Source organism: Neltuma alba, unplaced genomic scaffold (genome assembly GCF_004799145.2).
Source record: "Neltuma alba isolate B1F8T4 unplaced genomic scaffold, ASM479914v2 tig00011429_pilon, whole genome shotgun sequence".
NCBI classification, from domain to species: domain Eukaryota; kingdom Viridiplantae; phylum Streptophyta; class Magnoliopsida; order Fabales; family Fabaceae; genus Neltuma; species Neltuma alba.
In genome coordinates, this window is record NW_021636112.1 from 33770 (window position 1) to 48131 (window position 14362).

The 14362-nt window shown below is 35.4% G+C and overlaps 1 protein-coding gene across 4 annotated transcripts; it reads left to right on the top strand.

Annotated features, from left to right (window-relative positions):
• Positions 1-1736: 1736 nt before the first annotated feature.
• On the top strand, positions 1737-11448 carry LOC114713503 (ubiquitin-like domain-containing protein CIP73). Of its 4 annotated transcripts, XM_028898170.1 has the most exons (17): positions 1758-1939; positions 3161-3389; positions 3796-3940; positions 4367-4484; positions 5720-5794; positions 6916-7034; positions 7143-7214; positions 7766-7930; positions 8084-8153; positions 8244-8416; positions 8581-8745; positions 8818-8889; positions 8968-9109; positions 9187-9594; positions 9947-10353; positions 10584-10646; positions 11171-11448. In XM_028898170.1, the coding sequence occupies exons 3-17, from the start codon at positions 3818-3820 to the stop codon at positions 11177-11179; spliced, it is 2181 nt and encodes a 726-aa protein (XP_028754003.1). In that variant the 5' UTR covers positions 1758-1939; positions 3161-3389; positions 3796-3817; the 3' UTR covers positions 11180-11448. The 4 variants fall into 4 exon arrangements, with proteins under 4 accessions (XP_028754004.1, XP_028754003.1, XP_028754002.1 ...); XM_028898171.1 differs by lacking the exon at positions 3161-3389 and having other exon boundaries at positions 1737-1797; XM_028898169.1 differs by lacking the exon at positions 3161-3389.
• Positions 11449-14362: the final 2914 nt, after the last annotated feature.

Below are 14362 nucleotides of genomic sequence, written 5' to 3' on the forward strand. Positions count from 1 at the left end.
TCTTTCCTAAAATATTCTTACTAATTAAGTGTATTGGCTAGAACTAATATTATTGCAATGACTATTTTAAAAAAAATGGATAAATATGAAAGACAAAGTGAATTGAGATTTTATATTTAGAACCAAAATAAAAGTTAAATAAGCTCTTATATTAAGAATTGGAGGTAATAATTTTTTTAAAAATCTGTATGCATAAGTTTATTATACTTTTATTGTTGGCCCAAAAAACACTTATTGTACTTCTCTCTTATTTCAATTTTTAAGTAATTGCTTAATACTATCTCTCATCTTAAATATAAAAGATTGTAAAAATTTGATTTGGTACCAAAGATAAAATTTTAATTCATTTTCATGTCCCATATTTTTTTAAATTTTTTTTAGAGTAGTCTCTGATTATACATGTTGAATGGTTTTCATTTTACTACACATATGATTAACAAATATATTTTAAATAATACAACACTCATTTATTATAAATAACTAATTTAATTATTCATAAACTAATCATTTCATTTCATTATTATATTAACAATGAGAGATAATATTAAAGAACTACCACTCATTAGTTACTCACTAAAGGAAGACAACTAAAACAGTTAATTGAAACGAGTGAGAGTAATAAATAGTGTAATTTATCTTAAATAACGTGATCGAGCCATTTAATGCCGAATATTTTTTTTTGCCAGAAGAATAATTTGGGGATGATAAACTTTAACAGTTTAACTATCATGTTGGTCCCCTTTAAATCTTTGAAGTACGGAGTTGCTAGATACTCTTCTGGTCCTATTTATAGAGTAGAAAAAGAATTTTTTTGTTCTGTTTATAAGTTATTTTATTAAATTTTTAGTGTGAATGTACTATTTGTCCTTCATCTATTATAATGTAGGTAGCTATTTCTTTGAAAGTTACATGTATTAAATATGGGTAAAGTTAAAAAATTATTATATTTTAATAAAGAGTTAATACATTTTAAGATTTTTTTTGGTCCGTGTAAAATATATTAGAAGCAGTTTATAAATAGGATTAGAAAAGTAATCAATGAAGAAATATGCAATGATTGGTTAGGAAAAAACAACTGGTTGATACTACTAATTTATTATTAAGATTTTTTGATAAATTTTTTTGAAATCCCATAGTAAGTCTTCCTAATTATTTTTTTACGAAACTTTTTCCCAATTTTCTCTAAATATTACTTGCTCTGTCTATAAGTTTTAATTTTTTGAATGGATCTCATAATTTTTATAAGGTACATTTTTAAAATGTTTAAATATTTTATGTACTTTTTTATCTCTACTGATAATTAATCATATGTATCACTCATTTTTTTTCTTTTCATTCTCTTATGTATTTTTCCCCACCATTTTCTTTTCCACTCACATATTCATAAATTAGAATGTTTTTAAAAAATAAATTATATTTTTTGTATTTAGTATTTTTAATTAATTTTTTAATTTACATAACTTAGTTATTCTAAGCTAATAAAAATAACTGACAAACAGTTGTTTATAAAACAAGAACAAATGGAGAAACTATTGACAATTGATCAATCAAAATTTGAAAAAAAAAAAAGGAAAAAAATTGACGGCGACTGGGCCATAAGCATTTCATTATAGATTTGTTGTGGCGTGACTGTAATCATCAGTAAATGGTAGAAAGAGGAATGGGAGGGGCATATATAATCTAGCGTCCTCTAAAGTTGTATATTACCCCCCTGCGCTGTTGCGTGGCTTGATGCGCCCATTTCCTTTGGCCACTCTGGTGAATTTCTCTCCCCGAGCCCTGCAATAAAGCGCCAAGGTAAAGCTTCTACCTTGGCTCCATTTTTACCCCCTCTTCAATCCCGAATCCATCACCCACTTTCACTCCACCTCTCTGCGATACCACTCTGTATTCGTCCTCTGACGAAGCCTTTCAGGATACCCTTTGCTTTTGTTTCTAGGTAGTGTTCAAGTTTTCTCCGTTACTTTGGCCTTTGATTGCTAGCTTTGCGATTGATTTCGCTTCTAATCCCGTGATATGCCCTATGTGACCTATCATTCTCCTGGAATTTTCTTGGTGGTTGGTCTGTTGGAATTGTCTTGTTTCGATTAAGGGTTTAGGTATTGTGATTGAGTCTTCTCTTTTCACTTTTAATTTGCTAAACAGTAAGCCTCTGATTGTTGGGTATAGGTAATCGGCATCGGTGCTCTTATCAACGTTTTTTTTTTTGGATAAACAGATCAATGCATGCTGCGTAGATGTTTCAGTTATTGCAAGTTAGTGAAACAAAAACAAAAATTGTTATTTGCAAGTTCGTTTAATTTTATTCCCGTGAATTTGGCCTCTTCAGTTGTCATAGTTGGTCATAAAGAGGGGGGTACTCCAAATAATGTTGAAAGGTATTCAGAACATAATTGAAAAACAATAAACCACATTTGCTGATAGATACAGAGTACACACTAGAAATTCTTTCATCCATTGTTTAGAAAAGCCATCGTTACAATGGCAAAGAGGAGCCAAATTGATTTATTTTTATTATAATTATTTTTTTGTTCTTGTTTGTGCCTGAAGGTCTTCACGTGTTTAATTGCAGCCTGTTATTATTATACCATAGACTTGAAACACGAGCACAATGGACAATAAACACTGAGTTTACCTCTAAGTTTTGTCGAATTGTGATCTCTTCTTGTGGCTCGCAATGGTTACTTTTGGTATGCTTGGTTGCTGGTAACCATTAGTTACAATAGCAGGAAAGGTGGATACTGTGGTTTTCTTAATGCTGTCAATATAGGGTATTCGAGGGTGCGAATGAGCCAAAATTGTCTTTTGGCTGCATGTGCCAAATCATACGTGCATAGTTCCAATAATAGTATCTTTTTTGTGAAGTTATGGGAGCATATCATTATTTTCTACTTTCTTTATTTGGGACTAAACATACTCCTGGGTTGCGTCTTATGATTATGTTTATGCTGCATTCTATTGCCGGCATTTTCATTTGAAGCAATCGAGATTTAGTTCGTTGCAATTTTCTTTTTGCCATTATATCATTAAAATGACCAGCTCCATAAACACATACTGTTGTTGGAGTGTAATCAAAATCTTCATATTTCTATATTGTGGCCTCGTTTTCTCAATTGATTATAAGTTCTGATGTGGCTTTTTTCCCCCTATTTTTTTTAAGTCTTGGTTCAAGTGAGCCTCCAAAATGAGGCTATAGAAGGAGGAGGAGGGATGATTGAGGAATCGGACCAACCATGCATCAAGATCCCTCACTTGAGCCAAGGCTCGTGGGCTCCTTGCTAAAAATCCTTCTTAAACGAAAGTCGACTTAAATTTGTATTTGGGATACTCTGGACATGAACTAGGCTTGAAGTAAACGCATTGAACTCTTGTTCAGTTTGAGATGTTAGGTGTGCTTTCAAGTTAGCTTATTGTAATTTACTTAGGCATTGTATGCGTTACCATATTGGGTGGTGATAACTGTTTTTCTGTGAACTTCTATCTATTTTAGTATGTATTATGGCCTTAGACTGCGTATTGGTAATTTGGTATTGCATTCACATATACTGTCTATTGAGGTTGATGATCCAGTATTTCTGCTTGATTGTAAATTTTTTCAACCTTTTATAGATTTTTAAAAGGTTGAAATCTAGAGAGCATAGTGTCTGTGTACTTTTTCAAATTGGAGTATATATTTCTTTCTTTTTCTTTATGGGGTTAGCATGATTTGTTCAAAACCCTTCTGTCATTGAATGGAAGAAAAAGTAATAGTAAGGGACCACCAAGAGTTTCTGATATTTCCCTGTCTTTTCTCAGGTATCATTGTGGTCAGTGAGGGATGGCGAGTAATGGTACTGCAAAGATCCCTATCAATAATGATAATGAAGGTTCAGAAGCCGCCATTGAGATAAAGATTAAAACATTGGACTCACAAATTTATACTCTCAAAGTGGATAAACAGGTGGCTGTAAATCTTCACTCGTTTTGACTTTCTTTGTTATGCTTGTTGTAGAGTCTTGCACTTTGCTTCTCCGACTGTTGAAGTAAATATGTTTTTGGTGGTCAAAGAAATGAATTTGTTCAGATATTCAAATTTATGAACTCTTGGTGAAGAAATTTCCATTTCTAGAAAATGAACCATTCAAATCTTAAATTTAGTCAATTAAGGTCTGTACTTCAACCTTTTATATTGTTAATTTTCCTCCGTTTTAATATTTTTTGTTTTAAGTTGCTAAATCCTAATTCTGTTAATTTGTTTTTATGATAATGAGAGGCTTCCATCAATCCTATGTGTTATCTTTATCATCATTAAGCTAGCACGTAATGTTTAAAAAATGTGGTTGATATTTAACCATCTGACGCCACCTCTGTCTTCTCTGTTATGTAGATGCCAGTTCCTGCTTTGAAGGAACAAATTGCTTCTGTGACTGGAGTGTTGTCAGAGCGGCAGCGCTTAATTTGCCGAGGAAAAGTTTTGAAGGATGATCAACTCCTTTCTGCCTATCGTATCCCTTCTGTTTTCCTTTCTTCTGTGTTAAAGGAAATTTTAAAAAGAAAGACAGTGTGGCATTATGTTGATAATGGATTTGTAAACATGTGGAGTTTTTCTTTCTCAGACCTTATGTTACTATATCCACAGTATGCATGCCATGCATAAGGCTACCTCAAATGTAGTCGCCTATATATTGAACCATTTTTGTGATTGCACTAGTGGCCTATGTATTGAACCATTTAATCTGTTTGGTATTCTTACTGAATGCGTGGCTTGTCCTTCTACTTTGGTGGAGTTTCTCATATGTTTTAAGGGATTTGGAAGGACTTTAGTGACCAAATTATTGTGCCCGTGGGTAGTTGATGATATTCTCTGATTGCATGTGGCTGGGGCTGAATGCTTGCATGTTCAAGGGCGTTTTCTTCCCTGTATGGGTTATTAACCAGTTTTATAAACTTCTGATAAAATTTGCAGAGTGGAAACTTTTCAGAGGACTCATATCTTAATAGATAATAGATTCATATAGCTCTATTTTTGTGTTCTAATCCGCCTATTTTTTGTGGTTCTTTATTAATGTTAATCTAAAGAATGATGAGACCAACTCTATTTGTATTTATGTCTTGGGAAATAAGAAGCATGGAAAAATTGGTTCTGCCACCTAAATTCAATGGCATATTAGATAGTTTCTCCTCCTCTCATTTAATGCTGTTATAGCATGGTGAATTTGTGGCAGTTATTAAGTGATGGCTCATTGACTCTTTGGGCCTAGTTGACTGATAATGAGGGAAGATTGTCAAGGTTTCGTGCATTCTTTGCAGCTGGTCATTGTGCTAGAATTCAACGATCAAGCTAAATGTTTTAATTAGCAATAAATTATGGTTTCAGCAATACTCTTAGACGTGCTGAGCAGGGAACTTGTTTATTGCCAACGTAACACTTCTCAATTATGCCTCAGCTACAGTGAGATACTTTCAGCTTTTCTTTTCTCGCAGGATGCAGATCCTTAGAAATAATTGAGCATTTCAATATTTAACTGATTAACTAAAAATGAAGCTTTCTCTCTTATGGCTCAAGTTTTGCAAGTGAAAATCTTTCTATTAACACTGCAATGAAAATTAAATTCATATGCCATGACTTGTAACGGCTGACATTTGTTTGGCTGCCATTCTCAAGCTTTCTCACTGTACTTATTCCTTGTAATCATGTCCTTATTATTCCTTCAACATTGGTTTCTTTAAATGAGTATAGACGTTGAAGATGGTCATACCTTACATCTGGTTGTGAGGCAACCTGATCTACCTGGGAGTTTGCCCAATCAATCAGGTATGATTTAATAATGCATACTATCTTTTGTTTTGGTTATAATTAATGTGTTGCCAGCTTTTGCTTAACAGGATTTAATATAAAGCATGGTCCTATTTTCTTTTAGGAGCATACTTCTTTTTGGGTTTATGTTACTTGACCATTAGCAATGATCTTTTGTATCTTGCTGTTGACCCTTTATTATACTTGTCATTGCTTGATAAATGTGTGAGGCAAACTAGGGTGCTAGAGGGTCTTAAGAGACTTAGAGCCTATGCAAAAAGCTCAAACTTGAGCTTTTTTGTAATGTAAGGTTAATGTTGTAAAAAATATAAAAATAGGGTTTATGGTGCTTGAATATTGAAAATTAATGTAAGAATGATTTCCTCATATCTGTGTGTGTGGATTTGTGTTCATATGTGATCCAAAGATTTGGTCATCAATAGAGTACGTTGGCATTATGCAATCCTTGTAGCTCACTCCGCATAATGGGATAAGGATGCTTGTTGTTGCGTGGGGCATTAAGGCATAGCTTAATTAACAGAGACAGCATTATAACTACTTTCCAGTACTTTGTTTAATATGGTGTGATGTGTCATGTGTGTCACTTGTATGGCCCAGAAGTAATTTGATGTTGAATTAAACATGTATCACCACATAATGGCTGAAGTAACTCTAGCTGCCATGCAAATAAACACTTATAGCACTGAAGCTTGCTGGCTAATATATTCAAATTAACATCATCCGACATTGTCTGACAGAACTGTATGACAAGTTGGTACTAAGAGAATTAATTAATAACCTAATCACTTGTTGTCAGTAGGATACTAGCATGTATCATGTGCCACGAGAATTGGATGAGACAATCAGTTTTGTTCTTCACAATTGACAGATTTTACCTGGTAATAATATCTTATGAGTGGATCTAATTACTAAAATAAGGGTATCATTTAATTTATAATCTCATAATACACATGGTGCATTTAAAAGCATTTTTTTTTCCTGTGCTCAAAATTCTCTAGCGGGTCACTTTTTTTTTTTTTTTTTTTTTGTGGCTACTTAGTTCCCTCTAGAAGAAAATTTTTCTTCTCACTAGGAAGATATGGTATTTAGTATTTACTGCCGACTATCTTGTGTTGCAGCAACTGATCCACATTCAAGCACAAACAATAGTCACAGTAATCAAATAGCTCCTGGCGTTTTTATTGAAACTTTTAATGTGCCTGTTCAGGGAGATGGGGTTCCTCCAGAAGTTAATAGGGTAAGCTTATATTAGAAGAGACAAGGGGCATGCTTGAGCAGAGGGGATATTATTAATGTTGATTCATTATTGTGCATTCATAGTTTATCTTGTTTTATTCCTGCACAGATTATTTCTGCTATTCTAGGATCTATTGGAATTTCAAATTTTCCAAGTGGTGGTGAAGGGATTGATGTCAGGGTAATTTCAACCTATCTTGTTCTCCAATTTTTGATATCGTGGTACTATGGCATGTGATTTTGGCAAGCATGATAAATAGTAAAACCTCTCTCCCTCCCTTGTGGAATTTGGAGAATATACACCTGGTTTGCTTGACGCTCAAACTTAGTAAGGTTAAATTAAGGGAAATGAATATGTTCAATAATCTTAATCTTTGATCATAAAAGCGGCATTGATAAAAGACTACAAGAGGATTGGAGGGGAAGGAAGAAAGACAGACAGAAGAGATTGACGAATATTTTGCTTTTTCAAACATTTGTGAGTCTAGGAGATTTAAGCACTTTATAATGGTTGAAAAGTTCCTTCAATTCTGTAGATGTCTTGAAAACTTAACCACTTTGCCACATTTTGTTTCACCTTGTCTTATTGATTTTGTTTTCTATCAATGCTAAAGTCTATCTAGGAGTGTTTCTATATCATTATTCATTGAACATACTTCTGTCATGATGTCTCCATCCTATTCCAATATAAAACTTACATTATATGTTGTTGGGGTGCTGAATTGGCCAAAGGGACATGATTCCCGAGGGCTTGGGAGAACATCAGGTTCTAGTGGTATATCAGATTCATTTCATTCTCCACCTGAACAAGCTGGTTTGCGGAATTCATCTGATAGATTGCGTAATGCATTCGGACTTCCGACGGCAGCTTCCTCTTTGGGATCATTACAGCCTCCTGTATGTTTTAAGCTCTTGATTCCAAAATCTTTGACGATGTTTCTAGATTTGTGATTCGCTTTCCCTTAAACCTCTTTAGAATGTAAAGCATGTTTCTGTTTGGTGAGCAGAAAATAAGCATTTACTTCACTATTTATTTTTCTGATTTTGAAGGTCATTCCTGATTCTTTGACAACTTTATCTCAGTACGTGACTCATCTAAGGCATGAATTTGAAGCCATCGGTAAGTCAGCCATGTTAATTTTATACAACATGTTGGGTTCCAGCTATGTGCTAGTTCCTTGAGAATAATAGCACACCTTTTTATTGGCAGCGAGAGAAGGGGGAAATTGTGCCCAAGCAGCTGAAGCTCATAGGAATGAATCATCAATTTCTTCTTCACCTTCAGGTTCTACATCACAAGGGCTTTTGTCACCTGCGTACTTGGCAGAAGTGTTGCATTCTACCAGACGGATGTTCATTGAACAGGCTAATGAGTGCTTACTTGTAGGTTTTTCCTTTGCAGTGGATGTTGTGATCACTTAGCTGTACAAAAATGGAAAAAATTGTTCATTCTGGCTTTATCATGGTTTCCTTTCCCAAGTTTCTGTTTGTGAGCTATATTGTGCATGATAGAAAAATTAAACTTGATTCATTGTTGAATTTTACAGCAACTTGCAACACAACTTGAGAATCAAGCAAATGTAACTGATCCCCCGTTGCGGTCAAACACTCAGTCTAGGGCTTGGAGGACTGGAGTTCTGTTTTACAATCTTGGTGCGTTTTTACTCGAGCTTGGTCGTACGACCATGGCATTACGTTTGGGTCATGCACCGGTAGGCTTGGTTTCCAATCCTTGTTTCTCGATTAATTAATCTGCTTGTGCCACTGATTAACTTCCTTTGCAGTCTGAAGCTGTAGCTAATGGCGGACCAGCGGTTTTTATATCCTCATCTGGTCCTAACCATATTATGGTTCAGGTTGTTCTTTTCCTATTCTTTCACACATTTGCTTGCTGTGAGGACTATCCTTATGCTTATTGAAATGTTTGTATCCAGCCTCTTCCTTTTCAACCTGCGGCAAGCTTTGCCCCTGCCCCTGCCCCTGCCCCTGTTGGAGCCGTGCAGTCCCCTTCTGGTTTAGGTAGCGGACTTGGTTCAAGTTTCTACCCAAGGCGTATAGATATTCAAATACGGCGAGGTGATTCTCCATGTTCTAGGCTCATTTATTGTGCATTGTGTTCTCAAGTATCTTCTTTAACTTTCCTTTGTTTTTAGGTACATCAACATCCTCAGCTAATGTCAACAGAGAAGAAAATGGGGATGCACAATCTGCCACAGTACAAAGAAATCCTGTTGAAATTTCTGTTAATCAAACAAGCTCTAGACTTCCAGAGGATTTATCTTTTGGTGGGGAGTCAGGAGTACGGATAGTGCCAATTAGAACCATGGTTGCAGCAGTACCTAGCCACTTAGGTCGCAACCCTTCAGAATCTTCTGCTAATTCTATAGGTCTTTACTATCCTGTTATCGGGAGATTTCAGCATGCACCTTCTGGACATGGGAATAGTGACTCAGGATCTCAGTCTGCAGGTCAGCATCATGCTTCGGGTTTTCATGCAGTGCAACAGTCAACGCCTGAATCTACTGGGCAAAGGCAAAGCATGGATGATCCTGCAAGAAATGGTATCATAATGTATCTGACGTTTCAGCAATGATTGTTTCCTTGCATCTGCAGTTTGCAATTTGATCTTCCATCAACTTCCTGTCCTCTGTTGTTTGCGTGTTGTATATTTCCTGTCCTTCGTGGTATCTGTGAATTTACTTTAGTCTGGATGGTAAGTTTGTGGTCATGCTTTAGAAGCATTGTTTCTTTCCCCGTGTAAAAGGGCTGAAGTGAATGTGTCACTACATGCTGTAGACCTTATAAAGAAGTTACTTTAATAACTTCTTATAGATTTCAGCAGCATATAGACTTAGTCCTAATATCTTCAGGATATTTGACTTTTTTGTAATTTCTCATTGGACGATAATGCAGGATCTTCATCGATTCCTACCTTAAGACAGGAACCATCTAATACCCGCAGGGTGAACATCAATATTCTGACGGCTGGTGGACTCCAGAACAACCAAGAATCTGAGAGGCAGATACCCAATACTGTACTTCAATTTATAAGAACCCTTTTTCCTGGTGGTGAAGTTCATGTTGAAGATTCTAGTTCACAGGGAACGACTGGTGTTCCTACCTCAGATCATGCTGGACCATCAACAGGTGCTGCTCGTGCCCCAGAGTCAGAGCCCAGAGCTAGTGAGGAAGGCCTATTTTTGTCTAACTTGCTACGTGAGGTCATGCCTCTCATATCACAAGCAGGGTCTGGAACGCATGGAACTCCTCAAGGTGAAAATGCTTCAGACAATCAAACAGCTTCTGATTCTTCCACCCAGGTGAGCTTGCTTTATTGGCTGCCCTACTTATTTTAATGTTGCCAAATACATATGCAGCTGGCTTACTCTTATGCTTGTGGACTTTTACACTTAGTTTGAATTTCTCAATGGTTAGAATTGAATCCATGCTTTGCTTGTCCAAAAGTGATTACGATGGTTATGATGCTTGAATTTCTTGAAATGAACCCTAAAGGGACAAATAAGAAGCTGACAAGTGGATCTATTTGCAGGTTGGGATGTCACGCAGACAAAGTGATTCTGAGCCAAGCCCTCCAAATCCTAAACGCCAAAAGGTTAATTTCCTTCTGATTCAAAGACGATATTTGTTCTGTATAATTCTTTGAATTGATTGAACCCGGGAAGGGCTGAAGCTTCTCCGCCTCTTGGTTAGATTGTAGTGGCATGCCACGATACCCATAAAAAAGATCCAATGCTTTTTAAGATATGTTTACGTTGCATTTATAATGCAAGTCGTAAGATGTGGGGTATGCCTATCAGGGTTGCTAGAGAATTTTCTCATCCATTTCCAAAATATTGCAGAACTCTGGTTACCTCCTTAAGATGCATGGCTGCTCGCCCATTTTGGTGCCTGAAGTTATAAATTGCACCAACTGTTGTCTAGTTCTTAGTATTGGGTCCCAGTTAAATTATGGGATAACATTTTGAAGTAGATAATTTGTCAACAATTTTTAAATATATGCTAATTAAGTTTTACCAATCGTAAGGTGATTTCAACAAGTGCATCAGCTGGTTTTTTTTTTTTGCCCCCTTTCCACTGACTGACTATTTTGGATGACGGCATGGCTTCTTGATGCAGAGGGAGTGATATATATGATCAGTGATAAGGTGCAATCTGATTGTGGAAGATTTGGATCAAAGCAAGCAGGATTCATGGCTGATATATTAAATTGTCAAATTAAGATTATGTGCTTGTCCAGTTATTTCCTCAAGAATGATATGACTTTGTCCAGATGCAGGCAATCTTTAGGAAGTTTATGTTCCTTGATTGTGATGTCATCTTGTACAATATGGGGCATTGGATCTGAGCTTCACATAATTTTCTTTGAAAGCAATGGAATGTATAATTATGCTCAATCACACGAGTTTTCTGGGTCTGGCTGCTTATGCATATCCTTCAAATAATAAGGAAAACTTTAGATATCACTAGGTTAATTAAAAGGGACGAGAAATGTATTACTATTATTATATTTAAACAAGTATTCGGGCACTATATATTACACAAAAATGAGAATGTAGTATCAGAATTATCTTAATTTTAATTTCGATGAAGTTTTTATGATGCTAGTATGAAAATGCTATTAACCACGCGTGCTCCGCACCAAATGATCTGATTTTTGCGCTTAGTTTTATCCTATTTGTATAACAATATAGCAGCATCACATTTGACTTTCATTGGCATGGATTGGAGAGTCTAATAGCTATTATGTCGACAGCAAGTTGGCTCTCGGATGACTGAGAATACATATGTTGACCACAGCCACAGGTTCACTGATGTATTGATGCGTTTGAGACATAGGCATTATATTGGCTTAAGTGAGACCAAGCTCGCCCATTGATGTCACCCACTGTTTTCTTCAGAAACAACCTTGTTCATTGATATAGGTCCTAGGTTCAGGCTGGTCCAATAATGAAACTGTGAGCTACTGATTTTGTTTGCAAGTGGTAACTTAATGTTGTTGCCACATCATTGCGTGATGTATTGCGATCAAAAGATGCCAACAGCAGCACAAAGACAATGGCGCACCCTAAGTGTGCTTTAACTTTCTCATCCTTTGGGGGGAAAAGGTGAAATAGTTGCAGGAAATGTGATTCAGAGTGGGAAAACATGAAGGCAGCAAGGAGATCAGTTTGAAATTGGCTAAGCTGAATGCAGAGTACTAATATTTTGCCTTTTGCATTATACTATATAAATTTGTCTAGTATGCGAAAAAAAAAACAGAATAGAGTATCAAAAGTTTGCACATAGTTTCACGAACTTCAAAGATTCAACTTCTTATAGAATCAGAATTTTGAGAACCCCGTCATCCCCACAATTGTGAATTCGGGTGCTCTTCCTTACAGGTTGTGATTGCCCGGTTTCTATCCCTGTTTGGAATCTGGATCTTCAGAAGCTTGTACCATTGTTTGGCATTTAATTGAATGTATACTCATATTTCGTCTTTTCGGCCTAATGCATAAATTATTTGCAACAACTTTATAGCCCAGTAGCATAAAAACTTTACTATTAGTGGAAGGTCACATGCTTGGTTCCCGATTATTAGAAGTCACAGTTTAATCCCACTTATAACTTTAAATTATTAGTATATAAAGCACGTCTTTGGCATATAATTTCCCTATTTGGTAGAATCTGGATTAAGACAACCCCATCATCCACACCCCTTTGAACAGCTAAGGTTCCTTCATAAATAGGGATTGCCAAGTGCCAGTCCTTGTTTGGATCCATTCACTGTTATAAGGGACTCATTTTGCAGATATTACATGCTCCTCCGGTTCTTAATATCGGAGCTAATTAGAAAATTAATATTAGTCTTATATATAAGATTTATTTTATATATTTATCAATTTTTTTCTCAAATTAATCCTATTAATTTTTTCCTAACAATAATCAAGTAGAAGAATGAAAGAGGGAATTAAGAGAGATGCTTGGGATGTTTTACAACAAATATCATATTAATTAATTTAATTAGCATTTTTAATCTAGTCATATTAATTAACTAGGTTTTATATTAAACACGGGAGAACATAATGCTCAAGGAAAATGCACAGTTGCACTAATTAGAAGCCAAACACATGAATGGTGTTTGCTTTAAAGTACAACAATAACGATGTTGCAACTTCCACAAATTCTGGCAAATGTCAATGTGGGGGGAAATCTTTTGTTTTTGAGTGCTTTTATGATTCAACCAATTGGAACCTGTTTTGGTTGGTTATTGTGGCCAATAGAATGGAGAAGTGGGATGATGAAGCATCAAAGTGTGACCACATGTCCTTGTCGGAGACCATGAAAGGTCCTTTCTTTCTTAATGTGCTTCCATGTGATTCGTGTTAAGTCAGTCTCTGCCCATGTTTGTGATTCCAAGCGCTTAGCTTTTTGGTTGGTACAATTATGGTCTTTCCTTTGATGCGATATTTTTTCTTTCTCTTGTGGTACTCATTCGTTTTCTACTCTCTTCGTTTTTAAGCCATTCATTATTTCATCTCCTAAAGTCTATATTCCCTTTTTCTCTTTGACTCAATCTCCATTGTTCATCAACTTCATTCAAAGCTTACAAGACTAAGCAGATTCATCAGTTGTTGAGGAGGTCGATAGGTATTTAATTTTGATTATCTAAATTACTTTTTCCTTTTAAGAAAAAGTGTTCTTGAGGAGTTTTGCGGCTCTCTTATTGATCAATTTCAAAGTTAATTTAGTTGGTAGAGATATCGAATCACATCTATCCCATAATTATGTATATATTTGAATGTTACCATCGATATAATAACTTTGCAAATATTTTAAGAGTAAGCTACATGCAATACCCTGATTTTTTACGATGTATTCAACATCGTAATTTTATTTTTTAGTACATCTAACACCTTAAAGATTAGGATATTGTATGGAACTAAAAAAATAATATCAGAATACTGGATATATAACATAAAAAAAAAAGATAAAGTGTTAAACACTATAAAAAAAATTAGTGTTTTCATACACTTTAAAAATAAGATTAGGATGTTAGAAATATCTTTAACTGTATTTTTGTAATCGTTATTCTTTGAGAGTTGATGAATTTTCAAGAAAATGCAGATATGAAATCAAGTGTATGACAGCACTTAATAGGCAGAAACGTTGGAAAAACAGAGGCACAGGTGGATCCACCTCAGTTTGGTGCAATCTGTTATTTTTACCACTAAATCATACCAACATGTTGTGTCCTTGTCTCTCCATCATCCTTCCTTCTTTCTTTCTTCTTTCCTTCTTTGAAATGTCAATGTTGATGGGTCCCTA